Consider the following 17,668-nt stretch of genomic DNA (forward strand, 5'->3'; position numbering starts at 1 on the left):
TAGTTACCAACAAACAAGTTAAAAACAAACAAAACCCCTTTGGTTCCTAAGCAAAATGAATTATAGCTAAACTTGAAGTCCGATCTTTGAATTTGCTTTTCTGTTTAAGACTAACTGCTTACTGCTATGATTTTATTATGTCTTTTTTACCCCTTCATGTGAGCTTTACCTAAATTAAGTGAATGTATGCGTCAACAAATACCTAGGGTATTTTAAAAGAATAAGATATTGGTACTGCTCATTCGTATTGAAACTGTGAGCTTACTTTAGGCATCTAACAATGAAAACTTGGTCAATAATGTGAAAATAAATACATAACAAATCTGTTTATATTTTTTTATTTGACAATGGTACAAATTAAATTTACAAGTATAATAAAAGCTTGCTCGATTAATTCCTTCACTGATAAAGAGCTAAAAAAAAAAAAAAAAGCTCTAAACCAACCCCTTCTCCCCAACAAAGAACCCAATACTAAGATTTGGCTCAGTTGACAGTTCACTTTACATTTTAAAGGTAAGGTAAACAGTATCTGTGACTCTTCACAATTCCAGTTAATACTGCACAGAACAGAAATTACAGATGAACAATTAAGTAAATGAAATGCAGTACATTACCTCTATGAAAGTTGCATTTCTGGAAAGGTCATAGATCTATTTGGATACTACTTACCACTACAGCACAGTAATTAAAGTTTACTTTTCACTATTACAAGAAAATTAAACAGACTTTACATTGCCATGTTAAGATTTCACCCCTTAAAGCTTACAAAAATACTAGGAAGACTTCACTGACCATAAAACAAATCGTTTAACACTGATAGAACAAGACAAGAGTCCTCCGCTCCTCCCAAAGAAACCCAGACTCCACATTCAGAATCAGCTGTAAAGAACTTGTTACATTTTTCAAACATTGGTTTTGTTCAGCTGAGCAGCTAACTGAAAACAGGTTTGTCCTATGTTAACATAATATTTCCAAAACTAGAGTCCCAATGTAACAAAAGCTATTAATAATAGCTGTTTCTTGCCTGAAGCCACATAATTCAGAGACCAGTAATAGTCCATCCCTGCCACATCACTGTACTTTAGAACACTTTTTTATAACGTTTTACCCACTCATTGTACATTTTAATTCGGTTGCTAGAGCTACCAAAAACAGAGATGAAAGGAACCAAAAAGTAAACATTCACTTGAAAGAGTAGTTAAAAAAAAAAAAAAAGCAGACCTGTAATATTACAAAATGTACACTCTGGAATAAATGTAGAACAGCTTACTCTCATCAGGAACTGTAAATAAGACTTTTTTTTATTTTAAAAAATGAGAATTTTCTTGGGAACATTTTTGTAACAATGCGCATGCAATATAACAAAACAAAACTAAGTACTCAAGAGAGTATTAATAAGACAATCTAATTGTTTTCTTTTGCTTCCCTGCATATGTAATTTTCATATTTTATGTATTCATGTTTTTGTACATTTCCTACTGCTAGGTTTTACCTTTCAACTGCCTGTAGTGTTTCAGCAACTCTAGGCAAATTATTAATAGGAAAAAAAGCCATATCAAAGAGATCATTTTTCCATTATCTCAGAAGGAGCAGTTATTGTAGGCAATGGTTTTAGGACTATCTCAGATTAAGGTGGGGTACTCTTCTTCTGGTTTGCTTTCATAGCAGCTTCAGAAACATCTCGGAATACAGAATAACAGCTTATATACAACATTCAAAAGGATTTTGTACAGGAGCCTTGAAGCCTGGCCAGCCGTTTGCTGCAGCCCTTGTATAGTTTCACTGGGAACTGTTTGGAGGAGGAGGAGAGGGGAAGGAAGCATCTAAACATGTAACTATCAAAAATATTCCTAAACCTCATTTGACTAGATACGTATATTAAAAATAATAATAATAAAAAATCATGAACACTAAGGGTAGGGGTGCATTTTTGTCTCCAAGTTTCTGGAGAAATGGCCTAATTGTAAATGCTTTTCAGGTGAAGGAAAGAGGATAATTTTATTATAACTGAACATTGATATTTATTTTTAAAGTTTTCTCAAAACCTTCCTTGGGGGGTTAGTAAGAAAGGGGGACAAAAAAATAAAAACTAAAAGCTGTATGGAAAAAATTTGGAGGCTACAATTAAGGATGGCCAAGATGCAGTAATTACATCTTCTCTCCTTGCATTCAGTACAATTCACTGAGTATTATTTAACGTTTAACCCCTTAAATTCATTGGCTTACATTTTATTTTTGTGATTGGCGTAGTTAGGAAAACCAAACTGAGAAATCATGATATTAGAATATTTTAAAGGCATGCCATCATAAATATTTACCAGTTTATTTACACAGTAAGATCTCTGTAACAAATGCTCTGCTCGGTGCCACATTCCGGAGTAGCCGCTGTTAGTGTCTTTTTCTAAATTTCTTATATCAACAGGCTTCACAAACACTCCTGAAGGCTTCCCTGTATGCCTTGCTACCAGAAAATTCATGGCAATATCATCACAATTTTGAGTTTCATCTATTAAGGCATAAACAGCTTCTGGCTGTCTTTGAAAGTCTTCTAAATACCCACTATGAAAAAATGCTGCACCAATAAGAACCATAGAATATTGATCTCCATTTCCAAATCCAGGGTTCTGCAATTCAAAGCTGCCATAACTGTATACACCTGAAGGAGTAGAAATGTGCTTTCTAGGTACAAATCCCACTATATGCTCTGGAAATTGCTGAAAGTAAAAAAGAAATTTAAAAAGATTAAAATGAAGATGATGCTGTGAAATAAAAATGTTATACATCTTTCATGAAAACTTATACTTTTTTTTAATGAGAGGAGCATAAGATTACTGCCAGTAAATACAGAGAACACAGCTGTTGGCATATGCTCCTTTGATCTACAGAAATGCTGCACTTAAATACAGTTTTGCAAACTTAACACGATATGCCTCATTCCATATCGTATAGCATTAACAAATATCTGTCCTCAATTTGCAGCTGTATACTTGGCACAAAAATCAAATTTTACAGCCAATCTCTTAGATATACAGAAAAACCAAAGCCTCTTATTTTTTGTTTTGCAGCCTACTAGCAATTTAAATAAATTCAGCAATTGGCAACTTCTGTGTTCATGTACAAGAAGAGTTAAAAATCTGAAAGTTACAAACTTTCAGGTATAACTAATGTTGACGAACATTTTGGCAATTTCTATTATTCAATGTTTCAATCCTTTTAAAATCTAATTTTACAGCTAGAAAAACAATGGTAGAACACTGTGATATAGTATTAGTCTAATTAAAACCATTAATCTCGCTTGTAACTCATAAATACTGCCTGCCAAGGAGTAAAACATTACCTGCCAAACAGAAAAGGCAAAAGCAAGGTCATGAGCACTGACTAGTGTATCATCATCCATCATTAAAACAGCTGAAGGAAGGAAAAAAAAATTTAACTTAGCAAAGGATTAAAATACATGGGCACAGTATGCAGTACAGAATTTGACAAGTTAGCTGTGAAACTTCTATAATCTTTTAGCTAAATTGCAGACCTGTATCATAACTCCTTGAAAGCAAATTCTGAAAACATACTTAGATTTCAAAGCTAAAGCAAGGCTGCAGCTCTGCAATAAATGGATGAAAACCTAAATTTTAGAGTATTTGCCATCCTACAACAAAATTCAGGAACCTCTGATCATCTGTAGTACAGCTGGACAAATCTTTGTTGGAAAACTTGGGAGTGTTTCACAATGCAACTTCAAATTCTACTAACCTTGTGTAAAATACAACTAAAAAGAATTAAATCTCATATACTGAAGAATGGTATAAGGAATTTTAAGCATAAAATTTTACCTATCTCCTCGCTATTTCCAAGTTTGAGTAAGCAAGCCTAATAAATCATATTGAACAATGCCAATGCAATTAACTATGATCGAAAAATCTTTGCCTTAAATTTTAGGCAAAAGGCTATCAGAAAATGGAAAAGAAAATTATCAGAAAATATCATTATCAGAAAATTTCATTATCAGAAAATAATGAAAAATTATATCAGAACTCCAGATGCATTAAGGCTTCTAATTTTACAGTCAGCACAATCGTATTACAGTAAAACAAACAAACAAACCCGCTGGGGAAGCTGAAGTTTCTAGTGTATGCCTATAATTCATGGTTTGAGTAGCAAGGCATGTTAGGAAGGGGGCAGTAAATAGAATTACCTTTACTAATCAGAGTAAGATCAGGTCTGTAATGCAACATTTGGGTTTTTTTTTCCACTTGAAACAAACAGGACTTATTGTTGTGCTTCTCCTGGAAAGAGCTTAGGAAGAATATTTAGATGAATAGTCAAAGACTTGGGAAAATATTATTAAAAAGTATGTGTGACTTGAGATAGAAAGCTGGACAGTTAGGGAGGGGAGTTTCTCTGAGGAGTAGAACATGCTTGAGAACTTTGTCTTAAAATCATGAATTAAATCAAGTCTTTATCAGATAGCTTAAGACCAAATTAATGCAGAGACTCCACAAATATGTGCACTATGAATTTCAGTGAACTACCTATGTTTGCTAGACAAAGCAAATGGAGAACAGACAAAGTTGCAAAGGCCTATGAAATGCATTTGACATCCCTTCTTTTTTTTTTCTTACTCTTAATTGACAACTTCTAGCCTGCTGCTTCTGGTGGTGATGGGCATCTAATACTATAATACAAGTTCCTTCTGTATTACCTACATTGCATGAAGTGGCCCAACAGTTCCACGGGTTCATTACATAGTATAACTCGAACCATCTCTCTTCAGAATACAGATTTTGAGTATGAAAATATTAGTAGTAATATGAACTGCTGATTACCTTTTGTTTCCAGCTCGGGGAAATTCTGGAGTCTGTTCCTCATACGATTTACAGCTTGAACTTTAAAGACAACAGGGACAGGATGAGGACCCAAGGAATTCCACATTTCCTCTGGTATCTTCTCACCAATGTTGTTCCACACAACAATCACTTTATGTAAATGGGGGATGGCTTGATAATGATTTAAAAGCTTTAGAAGTAAGTCAGTTCTATTGTATGTCTGCATAATAAGAGTAAATGAATCCAAGGTAGACTGACTCTGGGCTTTTGGTTCCCTTCGCAAATTGGGCATTTTGTCATCTTTGATATTGGGAAGCAAAGCTGTTAAAGCACCTGCCACAAGAAGCAAGACAATGATCACCACGGAAGTGAAGCGTAGTAGGCGGATTCCCATAACTCGTCCTGGAAGTTTACAGAAGTGAAAACACCTTTAAAACAAGTAACAGGAAAGGAAAAGTTATTAATCTCATGTACAGCTACCTCCCTTGCTTGCACAAAACTCCCATAACGTTAAATAAACTTTTGTTTAAGTAAATAAATGAGTGAATATGTAAGGAGGATTTTAGGACCTGAGGCAATTAATTTCAGCTATCAAGGCAGATACTTCTGGTACTTGGTTTCTAATGTTTACATGCTTTTCACCTCTGCTTTTTTGGGTTAACTCTGAATTTCCTCGTTTTCCAAAAATTAACTTAGATTAATTCTTTATCTCTATATTGTTACCATCTCTTATTTTCTCAGTACCGTGTTTTTGAGTGAACATTTACATACCAAACTCATCCAGCTGAAATTAGAAAACAAATTTGTACTTCCAGCACTGCAGGAGCCTCGCCTTAGTTGTGAAACAAAAGGGAGAGAAGGTGCCTCCTCAAGTACACAGACTGTGGAAAATACGGTTCTGATCGTACTAACTGAAGCTATCACACAGGTAGGGCAAAAGAATCATGCCAAATGAAGAAACGTAGGGATGTGGGAACATCAGAAGCAGCTGTTCTGAAATCCAGAATCCAGCAGAAACTGGAGGCATCAGAGGCTAGGTGCTGTGTATTAGCTAACCGCAGGGTTGGGGTGCAGGGGTCAGCCTAATATAAGGCAGGGGTTTCTGGATCCTCTTGCTTTGGGAGCTAAGTGGGAGCTCTTACAAAGCAGCTCCTACAAAGGCAGCCTTGATTTTCACCTCTTAAGCAGTATTCCCAGTTCTCCAGACCTTTATGAATTGTAACCTCAGCGAGATCTACCAATCACTGCATTCCGTGGTCTGCACCTCAAATGATGCGTGATCCAGACCTCAAATGATGCGTGATCCACATCTGTTCCTTCTCTCTACTAGCAAGATTGATATGCATTGGATAAAAGATAAAGAATCTAAGCTTACTGCTAAGTAGTTATTCAACTACAAATATCAGGTGTTACTCCGTTAGTATGTTCAAGGCTTTCAGCTGGAAACTCTGGTTAAATTGAATGATCCAGGACAGTCTCATCGATTAAAATTTTTGACAGACTGACTGTGGTTTTTTCACAGAAGTTTTGATCTTTTCCCCCCCCCTAAAGCTCATATATTGTGCTTGAAGATACAAATATAAATTGCATAGTCTAGAAAAACCCTCAACTTACCTCATTGTTGTCAGGTAAGATTGTTTCCTCCCCTGTTGTTTGTACAGAAGGACAGTCGTTTGTGTCCTTGAATCTGATGGAGATTAAAAGGAGTCTATAACTGAAGATCAACAGTTAGCCCACATGCTACCACCATCTTTCTGTAAATTAACATTCCTGTTGATTGCCAATTCACGTGCACATTCTTGGCAATTATCCAATCCCTTTTCCTATTGCTCAGCTGAGTAATTATCTCTGCCTTTCAATGAAATCTCCAGGAACAAATTATTATATTAAACCAATTGGTTAGAAAGAAAACACAGCACTTTTTTTTTTCTTTTCCCTAACCATTGCAACATCTCTGCATTGTGTCCTTAGCGTCAGACAGAGATGCAAGCAGGTCTCCAGAACCTCACGGTCCATTACAAAGTTTACCAATCACCACTAAAATGCATCATTTGGCTACCACAGTCAAGCAAGTAGTCCCAGTAACAGATCTTTTCTGGCTCATCCCCTTCAAACTTTCCTTTACAAAGCTTACCAATTGCATCGGAGGTTTAAGGCACAACATCTGGTGTTTTTTAACTACCTGGTCTGTCAGGTAGAGAAGGGAAAGCAAATATAAGTGTAAGCACAAAAAGGAAGCATGCACAAGATGCAGGACAGTAACCTAAGAAAGCTGTATAAGTTTGAGTTCCAGTTTTATCACTGACTTATTTTGTGATGCTAGAGAAGTCATTAAAGCTGTTTCCAGAAATTAATCACTGGTTTTGGTTGCTTCATTTTAGGTCATGCCTGATTTGTAAAGAGGATGGAGGAGCAGCAGTAGCTACTCAGCACTACTTAGCTCCAGCATATCTTGGTCATATCTGCTTGGTCATATGTGATTTTGTAAAGCTGAGCCTCAAATTCTCTTCCCCCAGTTGCAACCTAGATGTGACAGTACTTACCAATTCTACTATGATGATTAATTAGTAAAAATTTAAAGCACAATTCAGGTTGAAATTTCAGTGTTGTTTACTCCAGTAATGAAACCCGCGTTTCATCACATCCTTATGCTTACTCAATTACATACAATAGGCTGTAGTGATAAGCAAGAATGCTACTACGTACCTGCTACTTAAATGTCTTATACAAAACCTTTACAATTAAAATCATAGCACTTTTCAGTTAGAAAGCATTGATTACTTTTGCCAATTAAGTTATGAAATTGCAATGTAATACTGACCACAAACATACACCACCTGTAGAGAACATCTTTTCAAACCAAGACTGACAGAAATAAGAACCGTAAGCCAACGTACAATATTTCAACCCTCTTTTCTAAATAAAAATGACTTCCTGAGGGGCCCGCTCCTTCTGGCGGCAGGACCCCAACCCCAGGGCAGGGAGCTCCGCACCGCCGGCCCGGCTGCCTCCTCACGCACGGTTTCGCTCCCGCGCGGGCCGGCCCCAGCCCCCCCGCACCTCGCGGCCCCGCACCGCTCCGCACCTCGCGGCCCCGCGCTCCGTCCCGCCAGGCCCCGCTGCACGGCCCGGGCCGCGGCCCCAGCCCGGCGCCAGCCCCGGCAGCGCCTGGGGTGCGCAGGCGCGGTCGGGCCGGAAGTGGGGCTGGGGAGGGCTGCGGAGCGCTGCCGGCCCCTGCCGGCCCCCTCCCGGCCCCGCTGCCGGCGCTGCCCGGCCCTGCCCCTGCCCTGCCCTGCCCCTGCCCTGGTCCTGCCCGTCCCGTCCGTGCCCCGCCGGCCGGGCACGCCGCCGCCCCGCACCATGCTGCCCCTCTCCATCAAGGACGACGAGTACAAGCCGCCCCGGCTCAACCTGCTGCGGAAGGCGTCGGGCTGGTTCAGGTGAGGGCCGGGGCCGAGCCCCGCCGAGGGGCCGATGTGGGCGAGGCCGGGGCCGCCCGGCCGAGGCCTCCGGCCGTGACCCGCTGTGTGTCCCCGCGCAGGTCCATCCTGGCCGACAAGACCTCCCGCAACCTCTTTTTCTTCCTCTGCCTCAACCTCTCCTTCGCCTTCGTGGAGCTGCTCTACGGCATCTGGAGCAACAGGTATCGGGCGGCCGGCGGGGGCGGCTGTGCGCGCAGGAAGCGGCGCCTCCCGCGGCTGCCACGTCTCCCTCCGGCGGGGCCGGGCCTGGGCTCGGGCTCGGGCTCAGCTCAGCTCAGCTCTGCTCCGCTCTGTCCGACGGGGCCGCGGGGGCTGCCGAGCCCGCCGGCCCCCCAGCGAGATGTGGCAGCTCCCGAGGCGGCGTTCCTGTCTGGGGCGGCCGGCCCGGCGGCTGCTCGCCTGGCTGGGAGGAGAAGCCTGGCCTCGCAGTGAGCCCCGGGATCCGGGGGCTCTAACCGCTTCCCCCTGGCCGCTTGCCACGGCGATCCTTTGTCTGGAAATGGGAGCTTGTAAATGCTGGGTGGCAGAAACCGGCACCGCACCGACTGTCCCAGCTCTGAATGAGAAACGAGAATTAAAACCTCCAGGTATAGAAAAGTGGCACATAAATCCACAGAGGTGTAAAAGATGGCAGGGACTTGATTAAACTGGTACTGAAAAAATCTGTAGTAGAACATAATCAGGATGTGTGAAGTAACTGCTGTATGGTGTTACAGGTAGAGAACAGATAACGTGGCATCTTCATCTCGTGCTTTGTTCTCAATAGAGATGTTATTTTATGGTGATATTTATAAGTCCGTACATCAGTCGACTGCCATGGGAATGTTTTAAGCCCAACAATTTGTCCTTGCGCATGGAATTCAAAGAGATCTTTATCAAAAGCTGTAGTATGGGCACAGATTACTCAGACACTTGATTAGGAGTCCTAAGGAGCACTGTCTGTTTGGAAACAGTTGCATTCTACTACTTACCATATTTTTCTAATTCTCTCAAATTGTATGATCAAATCCTTAACACTGTTTACAGTAACAGCTACTCTAATGCTAGTGAGAACCCAGTGCTGTCTGTAGCACGGACTCTCTTGGCGCTCTGCAGACTGTCTCAGATGTACTTAGGTTTGACTTTGGTGGTTCACTTCTGCAAATTGTGTGTGGGCTATTGTATACATAGTCTGAGTAATAGTATTTTTCTGAATAACTCAGGAGATGAGAATATCTTTTTCTAAATGGTTCAGGCATAGACAACTGTATGTTCATATGTACTTGTTTTGTTTTAAGCATAACAAATTTTTGTTAGTGTGATGAGGAATGAAATATCTAAGAGAAAAGGTTCTGTATCTGAGATAACTAAACTAAGAAACTGAAGTGAAACTTGCCAGAAATTTGATACTGAAGAATTGAGGTTACTGGAACTGCAAGAACTCATTTATTCGTATTTGGTTTGGAGATTAAGAATTAGGATTTGCTGGATATTCATTAGTTGGACCTCATGTTTATATTTCAAGTCACTAATTTCAGGTATTTTTACGTTAAGCCTAGTTTTGGGGCTTGAAAAAAAATTTTACCAAGCCTCTCCTTGGTAGAGAGGAATAGCAGCGAATATAATGAGGCATGCCTACCATCAAAGCAGATGGTTCATGTCTTGAAAGAACAAATATGTAAGTGAAAAAAAAGGAGCCATATAGGGAAAATCACTTCTCAGATCTGAAGATCACAGCTCCTTTGGCTGTCAGCATGAAACATGTAGAAACGGAACATTTATGAAAGGGGTTTTTGGTATCATCTTGGAGCAGCTCTTTATTCCAGTGTACCTGTCTTGGGTGCCTGATGCTGCGTTAGAAGCATGGTGAAGGTGATCTTGAATTCTGTTCTCACTAGTGTCCTTAACGATGTCAATGAGACAGAGATGGTAAGACTGAAAAAAACTGCCATGATTGTTCAGATGAGTCTTCCCTTGGCTTCCATAGACTATGGATTTTCTGTTTGATCATGATTCTGAAAAATACGCCTTTATCCATTCAAATGTAAGTAGGTTGCCATGAGTTCTTTGACTGGGCTATTCTTATTTTGAAATAAAATCTGTGATTTCAGCCCCCAAAATTGTTGATAAGTTCTAAAATAAAATCTTCATTTCTCTTTTTGATTATTTCTTATATTCTTCGTAGGTTTTGTTTACCGAGTTGCTGAGTTGTTTCTTTAAATCACAAAACCACGATCTAAGTTATATGATCCTCTTACAAATAGTCTGGAATGTTGATGTTCTTGAAGGACAGACAACAGAACGGATGCCATATTTTCCTAGATGAGAGCTTAAAGTTGAAGTCTGCTACTCGGGCTCTTCTGTTTTAAAATATTTATTGCACATGCATTTGTGCTACTAAATCAACTGTGGAAGTGTCCTCTCTTAGATGGGGAATGTGTGACTACAGGGTTTCTGCTAGATTATACTCTGGTTGATGTGTTGTGCTGCTAGTGGAAGTTTTGCATACATCCCCGTGTTACTACTGCTTAACTGGATCACTTGTTTACCTTAGTAATCACTTCACACCCACCTTTTTTTGTCTCTTTAAGTTACAGGTCGTTAAAAGAAATCTCAGATGCAATCAGATTGCTAGATTACTAAAATAACTCTTACCAAGTTTCCTGTCTTTTGTGCAGCTGACTCACTTATTGCTGTACCTCGAATACTGAGCGTGTCTATGCCATGTAGTGAAATGTGTTGCAGACACAGTCTTTCCTGACCCATGGTGATGAATACACCTGCCTCTGTTTACTCTGAGATGTTTCAGTCTTGAAAGTGGCTAAGCTATGTTGGTGTTGCACCTGTGGTCATCTTGCAGGTTTGAGCACATTGCCATGATCCCGTGCTGTATGGCTTCTGGCTATAGAGCTAATGTGTTTTTTTCTTTGTTTCAGTAGCAGTTAGTCCTTAGACATTTCTCTTTTCTGAGAGACTGTACAAAAAAGCCATTTTGTAATCATTGCAAACTGAGGGCTACTTGCAGAACCTGTTTATGATCAGTAATTTAGTCCAGTTTGACAACTGTTGTTTGCAGTTTCAAATCCTGTTTGTATACAACATACAAAGTGATACAAGTACTGAGTTATGAATTAAGTTGCTTTGACCTTTGTAGGGTAAAACAGCATGCTAAACTTCCGAGTTAGTCACACAAAATTTTAACTGTGCATTGGCCATTAAACTAAACCATTTAACAAGTGGTCTTTCAGCCTCTGCTTCCTTCAGCTTAAATAATAAACAAATAATAAACAAAATAAACAAAATGTTTGTTAATAAACAAAATGTTTATTTTCTGGTCAATACGTTGCAGCTGATAAGGGAAAGATATAAGGACTGATAAGGTTTACAAGCTGTGGCTCATCATTGTTTTAACACCATTGTATCACTTTTGAACTGAAATTAACTTGAATGCATTTACCTGAAAGCACAGATGGAACAGGTAGTTGTTTGCTTTTGTTTCAGTGCAGATATATTCCAGTCTAACTGGAAGAGGTATGGTGATCACAAGCAAAAAGAGTAAGTGATTGCTATCTTTAAACTTTGCAAAATGAAGAAGCAGACACCTGTAGCAAACTCGGTAAATTAATTTCATACTTGGAGGGAACCATCAATAACTAGTTTGTGGTTGCTAGGTACAACTACATTCATAAGTTTAAAATATGCTTTGGTAGTGTCATTCTTTAAAGTTTAAAAAATAAAAAACAAACTTTCCATGAAGATTACTGTTGCTTAGTAGGTAGGAGTAACTCAAATCTAATTGATAGCGTTACCTACTTTATGTTTACATCCATTTATGTATGTAGTAGTCAAAAGAACTTAAGGGAAATACTTGTTGCAGTTCTTTTATTTCAGGTAAAAGAGAATATGATCTGTACAATGTGTACTGAAACTGTTTTTCAGCCTGCCCTAATTGTAGAAAGTGTCAAGTTGCTGCAGTGTGAATGAACATCAAAGAAAAATTCTTAGCACTTTGTATCTGATAAAGCATTAGCTCTGAAATAAGATGCCTGAGGGGAAAACTGCTGTGCTGAAGTAGACTTCACTATTGTCAAAAATTCCAAGACTGTGATCTACAATTATAAATAGAAGACCTCAGTCTTTACAGGCCTAAATTATTTTGTCACAGGCATACATTACTCAATTTTACGAATGTTTATCGTGGTTGAATCTTTTTTTTTTTTTTTTTTTTTTTTGCTGTAGACATTAAAATTATCTGTGTGTGTGAAAACTCTTCCAAAGTATCACATTTGAAAATGTGTTTGGGAGTATTGCTTTTGTAAATGGTGTTAATGGTAGTCTTAACCAGAACAGTTCTAGTTAACTTATATATACACTGCATGTAATATATACTCAACAGCAATATCTTTAAACCCATTTTTTTTTAACTGTGTAAAATACTGCTTTTATAAACTTATATGGGGCCAGTATTTAAATACAGCTTGTATGTGTGCACTTTTGTAGCCAAATTTGTTTATATGGTCACTGAGGAACCTTGCCTTCTTTTGTACACTTGCTGAAATAGCACATCTCAGCAATGTGCTGTGCTGGTGATCTATTCTTCGTGTCAGTATGGATATATCTTCTGTAAGACTTTTTGACTTGTAGCAGAAGCACCTTATTGTGGTTCTGGTCCATACTAGGGATGATCCTTAGCAGCTAATTGCCTGTTGTTACCCATTGACCAGCTGAATTTGGGAGGTGAAGTGAACCTTTTAGTCAAAATAGATCAGTCACTGTGGTGTTTTCTTTTTAGATTTCCTTCTTGAAAGAGAAATGGACTCAAACTTTTTCTGTGGGTGGGGATTAAAGCTAAAGAATTGAAAAGATAAAATCTTAATTTCTGAGCATTGATATGTTGCCTAGAGAAGGTATTAAGCATTTAAATGTCATAGCTACCCTGAAAAGCTAACTGGAGAATCAACAGACTTGTCACAAGAGCAAAATGAATGGAAATAATCATTCTCAGAAACTCTTCATCCTATGGAGCGTTTTGAAATTGGCACTTATTTAATGCTAGTTTAATCATAATTCTTGGTAAATTTTTCTATATTCTGTATCAGCTATTAGACTAATCTCTCCTAGGATATACCAGGTGTTTAATGTAACTTGAAAACCAGACTGTTTTGTCCCTGATATTAAATATATATATATAGAGAGAGATTTGGTCGCAGTACGTAAGTGAATTTCTATTCTGAGAACTGTCCACACGCTGAAGGCATATTTTTCTGGCAGCTGTCAGGATTTGTATCACTAATAACGTTAATGAGCTGCATTTATTTGAAAGTTTTCTTCCAATTCAAAACTTCTGTTGTTTAGGTTGAGGCTTTGCTGAGACATTGCCTTGATTTCTTTTGAAATCTTTATTGTGGTCTGAATATCTGAAGTCCTTGGGTATATCCATGACAACAGTTCTGATTAACAGCATCTTTCTGGTTATGATATTTTTGTCAGGAAGTACAACCAGTAGAGCTGTGACAAAGTGAACTTTAATTGCATCAAGAAAATAAGTCTTGTGTGTTATATATATACGGTAGGTGATCCAAAAGTCCATAATAGTTTCATACAGATCATAAATATTTGCTGAAAGAGTTGAAAAATGCTTTGTAACTGGGTGAAATAGATCAAGATCTTTAGAAGCATGTAATATAAATTGATTTTGTTTTCTAATTTGAGGTGGTAAAAAGTAGAACTTCAATTCTTTGATAGACTTAAAGGTTTTTTATGTTACAGTAATCCTGTGTGCCTTGTGGGGGAACTCTGTCAGAGAAAACGGATGAACCTGGCTTGTCCACTATGCTATCATTACTTGGTATTGATAAACAGAATTAAAAATATTTGTTATTTGTGGGTGTATCTACTGCAGGGGCTTTGGTTTGTGTCAGCAGAACACCCTCCCACACCCCTCACCCCGAAATATATGATAGGAGGTTTTTTCTCTAAGCAGTCTTCCAAAGCACCTTTACTAGGCTGACAAAAGCAGTTCTGTCAGCATACTTTCAATGGCCGTCTAGTGGGGGTTTCTGCCTTGTGCTAGCAGAACCGTGCCTGAGGCTGACATAGTACTTTGCTAGTTACAAGATTGAATGTTCTCTTTTTTTCTCATACCCAACATAACTTGTTTTTTCTGTTCTTTTCCAGTTTAGGTTTAATATCAGATTCTTTTCATATGTTTTTTGACTGCACTGCTCTATTGGCTGGATTAGCAGCTTCCGTTATTTCAAAGTGGAGGTCAAATGATGCTTTCTCATATGGGTAAGAGACTTCAAGCTGTTACTCTAATGTATTTCAGTAAATAGCTTGGTGGTAATTTTTCACTGTATACACAAAATCTCTTTTTGCAGAACAAGGAAAAGTTACATTGAAAGTGTGCTTTTTAGGGTGAGTTATTTAAACCTTTAATATGAACGTATCCCTAAAACAGGAAAAAATGTAAAGGTGTTGCTTTTGGCGAGCACATTTAACTTCTAAGAGCTCTGCAATAATACTAGTGCAAACAGGTTAGGCAGCAAAAAGCTTCCATGCTTTGTCACGTGTACAGCACCAGTGTATCAAGACCAACTGCAGCATGGGTTTGCCTGCATTACAGGGAAATCTTGGACTGGTGGTGCTGCACGCCTTCTTCAGAACAGACAGTTATCACTGAAAGGAACAAGTCTCAGTGATGTTGCATCTGAGATTATAAACTATGCCTTGCAGAACCAGCAGTATTCAGCAGGTGTCTGTCATGGCTGTGGCTGCCGTTAACAGCTGCCATTAACACAGCTGTACTGACCTCTAGGCTGAGGAATGTCAGCCCATACTGCCCTTCATGGATATAGTTGCTGCAGTGGTTCTGTTTCAAGAGAACTTGGTTCCACTGTGCCCTGTAAAACAGTACTGGTAATACAATATTATTCACTAGTGATGCTAATTAATTAACAGCAAATGAGCTGTAACACAGGTTGCTGCATTCACCATAGTATTACTGACCTGAATGTCAGCATTTAGCTTCAGCTGTCTTGCCTAAGCATGGATCGTGTGGTTTGGGACTCAAAACACTGTTTAATTAAGGTGGAAATTCTGGTATACCTAGAAATCGGCTTAGGAAGAATTGATTTTGCCATGAACTAGCTGCAATGAAGGCAGGTTCTGTCTTAATTACTGCACTGTATTTAAACAGCTTATGTTCAATTTATTAGAGTACAGCCACCATATATTAAGTCTGGTGTTTCCTACACTGGAATTATATGTTAATCTAACCTGGCTCTTTCTTCACTGGAGAAATTTAGTAGCTGAAATAATTATTTTTTTACTTAAGACCTTTACTAAAAATCCCCCTGTTAAAGGGGAAACAAATTAACGTATGACTAATTTGATATTAAACAAAACTTTATATCAACATTCTTAAATAAACATGTGAGTTGTAATCATATTTTGTGGTTTCCAGATATACATTTATGTCATAACTTCCAGTACAGATTATCTTAAATGGGAAGTATCGAAAGCTTTCTTTCATCCAGGTCAGGTAATGGCTGCAGAGGCAAGCTCTTGCTGATTTTGCAGTTGGGTCTGTGGACATAAGTAGAATACTTAAGTTAGACTGGTGGGTTAAGGACTGGGGCTGTTGTGAGATACTGTCTTGCTTGCTCAATTTTCTGTACCTGCTTTGCTTTCACTTGCTCCACTTATCACTTCATTGTTTTATTACTGTTACCTTCCAAGTGATCTCTGAGTTGCTGTTTTTTAAAACACCTGTGGAAGTTGAGTAAAAGTTTGCTGTAATGATGAAATTTCTGTCAACATAGAAAATAGTGAATTTCATATAATTATCTGTAGCTTATATACTCTGTCCTCATTTGGAAATTCCCTGTGTAATTCAATTGTTTAAGAACTAGAAATTTGTACTCCAGTTTCTAAGTTTCACTTTTCATTTTCAGCATTTAAATGGAGGTGGTAATAACTGCTGTTGCTTTTTTGTTTCTTGCAGATATGTCCGAGCAGAAGTACTTGCTGGCTTTGTAAATGGTTTATTCCTCATCTTTACAGCATTCTTTATATTTTCTGAAGGCGTTGAGGTATGTAATGATGCAAATTATGCTATCAATTTTCACATTTCTATTTGTATCAAATTTCTATGTGTAGAGTGTATTTAATGGGGATAAAATTACTGAAATCCCTCCTTAAAGATCTGGGATCTGAACAGCATATTGGGCCATCTGAAATTGCTGTTTTGTGACATAAACCCAGTGTATCAGTACTAGCTCCTTAAATAGTGTTTTGATGGTATGTAAAGGTTCTGTCATCTTGACGCTGTCCTTTTTCAGCCAGTGCATAGTATATCTAGAAAGACCTGTATTTTTCATTGTTAAAGGCCAGATGAAGACAAGAATGAAAGGCCAAAGATTGTCTTACAGAGTAGAGAAGTTAATCATAAGAAATGGAAATACATTCTGTGAAGAAGTTTGGATAACTCATCAAAGAAAGAGCATTATTTTCCAAATCTTCAAGTCTGATATAAATGTCAAGTGGTGATAGTTTGAACTCTTATAAGGACACTGTTCTGGATTTTTTTAATAAAACGATTCAGCTGATAATTTTGAGGTTAAAATTTAGATATCAAAGTTGTCTGCACTAAAGTGTGATATTAATAAAAGTAAAGTTGATAACTAATTCTGATCAGCTTGCATGAAGTTTTACTTATTAATGAGATGCCATTTATTTGTTTATTTATTTCTAGTTCAGAATAAATTCCTTTTTTTTTTTTTTTTTGAATTAATAGAGAAATGTGAAAAGCTGTCAGGAACATTTCCTCTACATAAATGATCCTGTAAATACTTCAAAAGCAGTACAAACCGGTCTGAAATTTCCTAAAATATTGGGAAAAGCTGAGTCCAAATCTAGAAACAGCAACAAAGCTTACTAGAAAAATTGAGTAATGCTCTTTACCCTTCCAGTGGTAATTTTGAAACATCATTGCCTTCCTACTGGTCTTAGCTCCCATGCAAGTATTCCCTTTTTTTTGTGATGATGACCCCTTTTCTCCCTGTCACTTCAAAATTTTCCATCTGCTGAAAGTTTCATTGTTTTTCTGTTGCCTGTACCTTTCATCCCTGTGGATGGATGTTGAACGTTTTTCTCTCCTTTCAGTAGCAGTTTACATTCTTCAGCACTTAGCTTCAGATTCAAATTGTGTTAGTCCTATGTTGTTTTTCTTTTTTCCTAAAGCTTTTTCAATATAGATGTTAAAGTTTAAAAACAAACAAAACCACAATTTGTTCTCATCTGTTGTTTCATTCCCCTCATCCTCACTCTCCAAAGGAGAAAGAAAAAGCTTTTTAGACTCCTGGAAATTGTTTATATTATTTG

General features: G+C 38.3%; 2 protein-coding genes across 5 annotated transcripts in view; one reads left to right on the forward strand and one right to left on the reverse strand.

Moving 5' to 3' along the window:
• Positions 1 to 322: 322 nt before the first annotated feature.
• Positions 323 to 8,287, reverse strand: EXTL2 (exostosin like glycosyltransferase 2). 4 transcript variants are annotated; one of them, XR_004777246.2, is made up of 6 exons: positions 7,909 to 8,200; positions 6,438 to 6,510; positions 4,824 to 5,251; positions 4,193 to 4,293; positions 3,338 to 3,408; positions 2,636 to 2,714 (listed from the first exon to the last, which is right to left on the reverse strand). XR_004777246.2 is itself a non-coding variant. In XM_035537238.2 (5 exons), the coding sequence occupies exons 2-5, from the start codon at positions 6,440 to 6,442 to the stop codon at positions 2,223 to 2,225; spliced, it is 996 nt and encodes a 331-aa protein (XP_035393131.1). In that variant the 5' UTR covers positions 6,443 to 6,510; positions 8,235 to 8,287; the 3' UTR covers positions 323 to 2,222. The 4 variants fall into 4 exon arrangements, 3 of the variants coding, with proteins under 3 accessions (XP_035393131.1, XP_035393130.2, XP_035393132.1); XM_035537238.2 differs by lacking the exons at positions 4,193 to 4,293; positions 7,909 to 8,200 and adding an exon at positions 8,235 to 8,287 and having other exon boundaries at positions 323 to 2,714; XM_035537237.2 differs by lacking the exon at positions 4,193 to 4,293 and having other exon boundaries at positions 323 to 2,714.
• The window catches only part of SLC30A7 (solute carrier family 30 member 7), a 29,951-nt gene continuing 20,318 nt past the window's right edge, over positions 8,036 to 17,668 (forward strand). The window contains exons 1-4 of the mRNA XM_035537236.2: positions 8,036 to 8,263; positions 8,365 to 8,466; positions 14,462 to 14,575; positions 16,290 to 16,377. Coding sequence (XP_035393129.1) covers positions 8,184 to 8,263; positions 8,365 to 8,466; positions 14,462 to 14,575; positions 16,290 to 16,377 — 384 coding nt within the window. The 5' untranslated portion in view covers positions 8,036 to 8,183. The remainder of the gene's footprint in view (positions 8,264 to 8,364; positions 8,467 to 14,461; positions 14,576 to 16,289; positions 16,378 to 17,668) is intronic.

Source organism: Cygnus atratus, chromosome 8 (assembly GCF_013377495.2).
Source record: "Cygnus atratus isolate AKBS03 ecotype Queensland, Australia chromosome 8, CAtr_DNAZoo_HiC_assembly, whole genome shotgun sequence".
NCBI classification, from domain to species: domain Eukaryota; kingdom Metazoa; phylum Chordata; class Aves; order Anseriformes; family Anatidae; genus Cygnus; species Cygnus atratus.

What these genes read in the sequence shown, in the direction of transcription:
- EXTL2 (XM_035537237.2), bottom strand. Translation starts at nt 8,200, where the DNA reads ATGGAGAGGGGCAGCATGGTGCGGGGCGGCGGCGTGCCCGGCCGGCGG. An exon ending in CCCCGAGCTGGAAACAAAAG is followed by an intron (nt 3,409 to 4,823) that starts GTAATCAGCAGT and finishes TCCTTCCTTCAG; the next exon opens with CTGTTTTAATGATGGATGAT. An exon ending in TTGCCTTTTCTGTTTGGCAG is followed by an intron (nt 2,715 to 3,337) that starts GTAATGTTTTAC and finishes TTTTACTTTCAG; the next exon opens with CAATTTCCAGAGCATATAGT.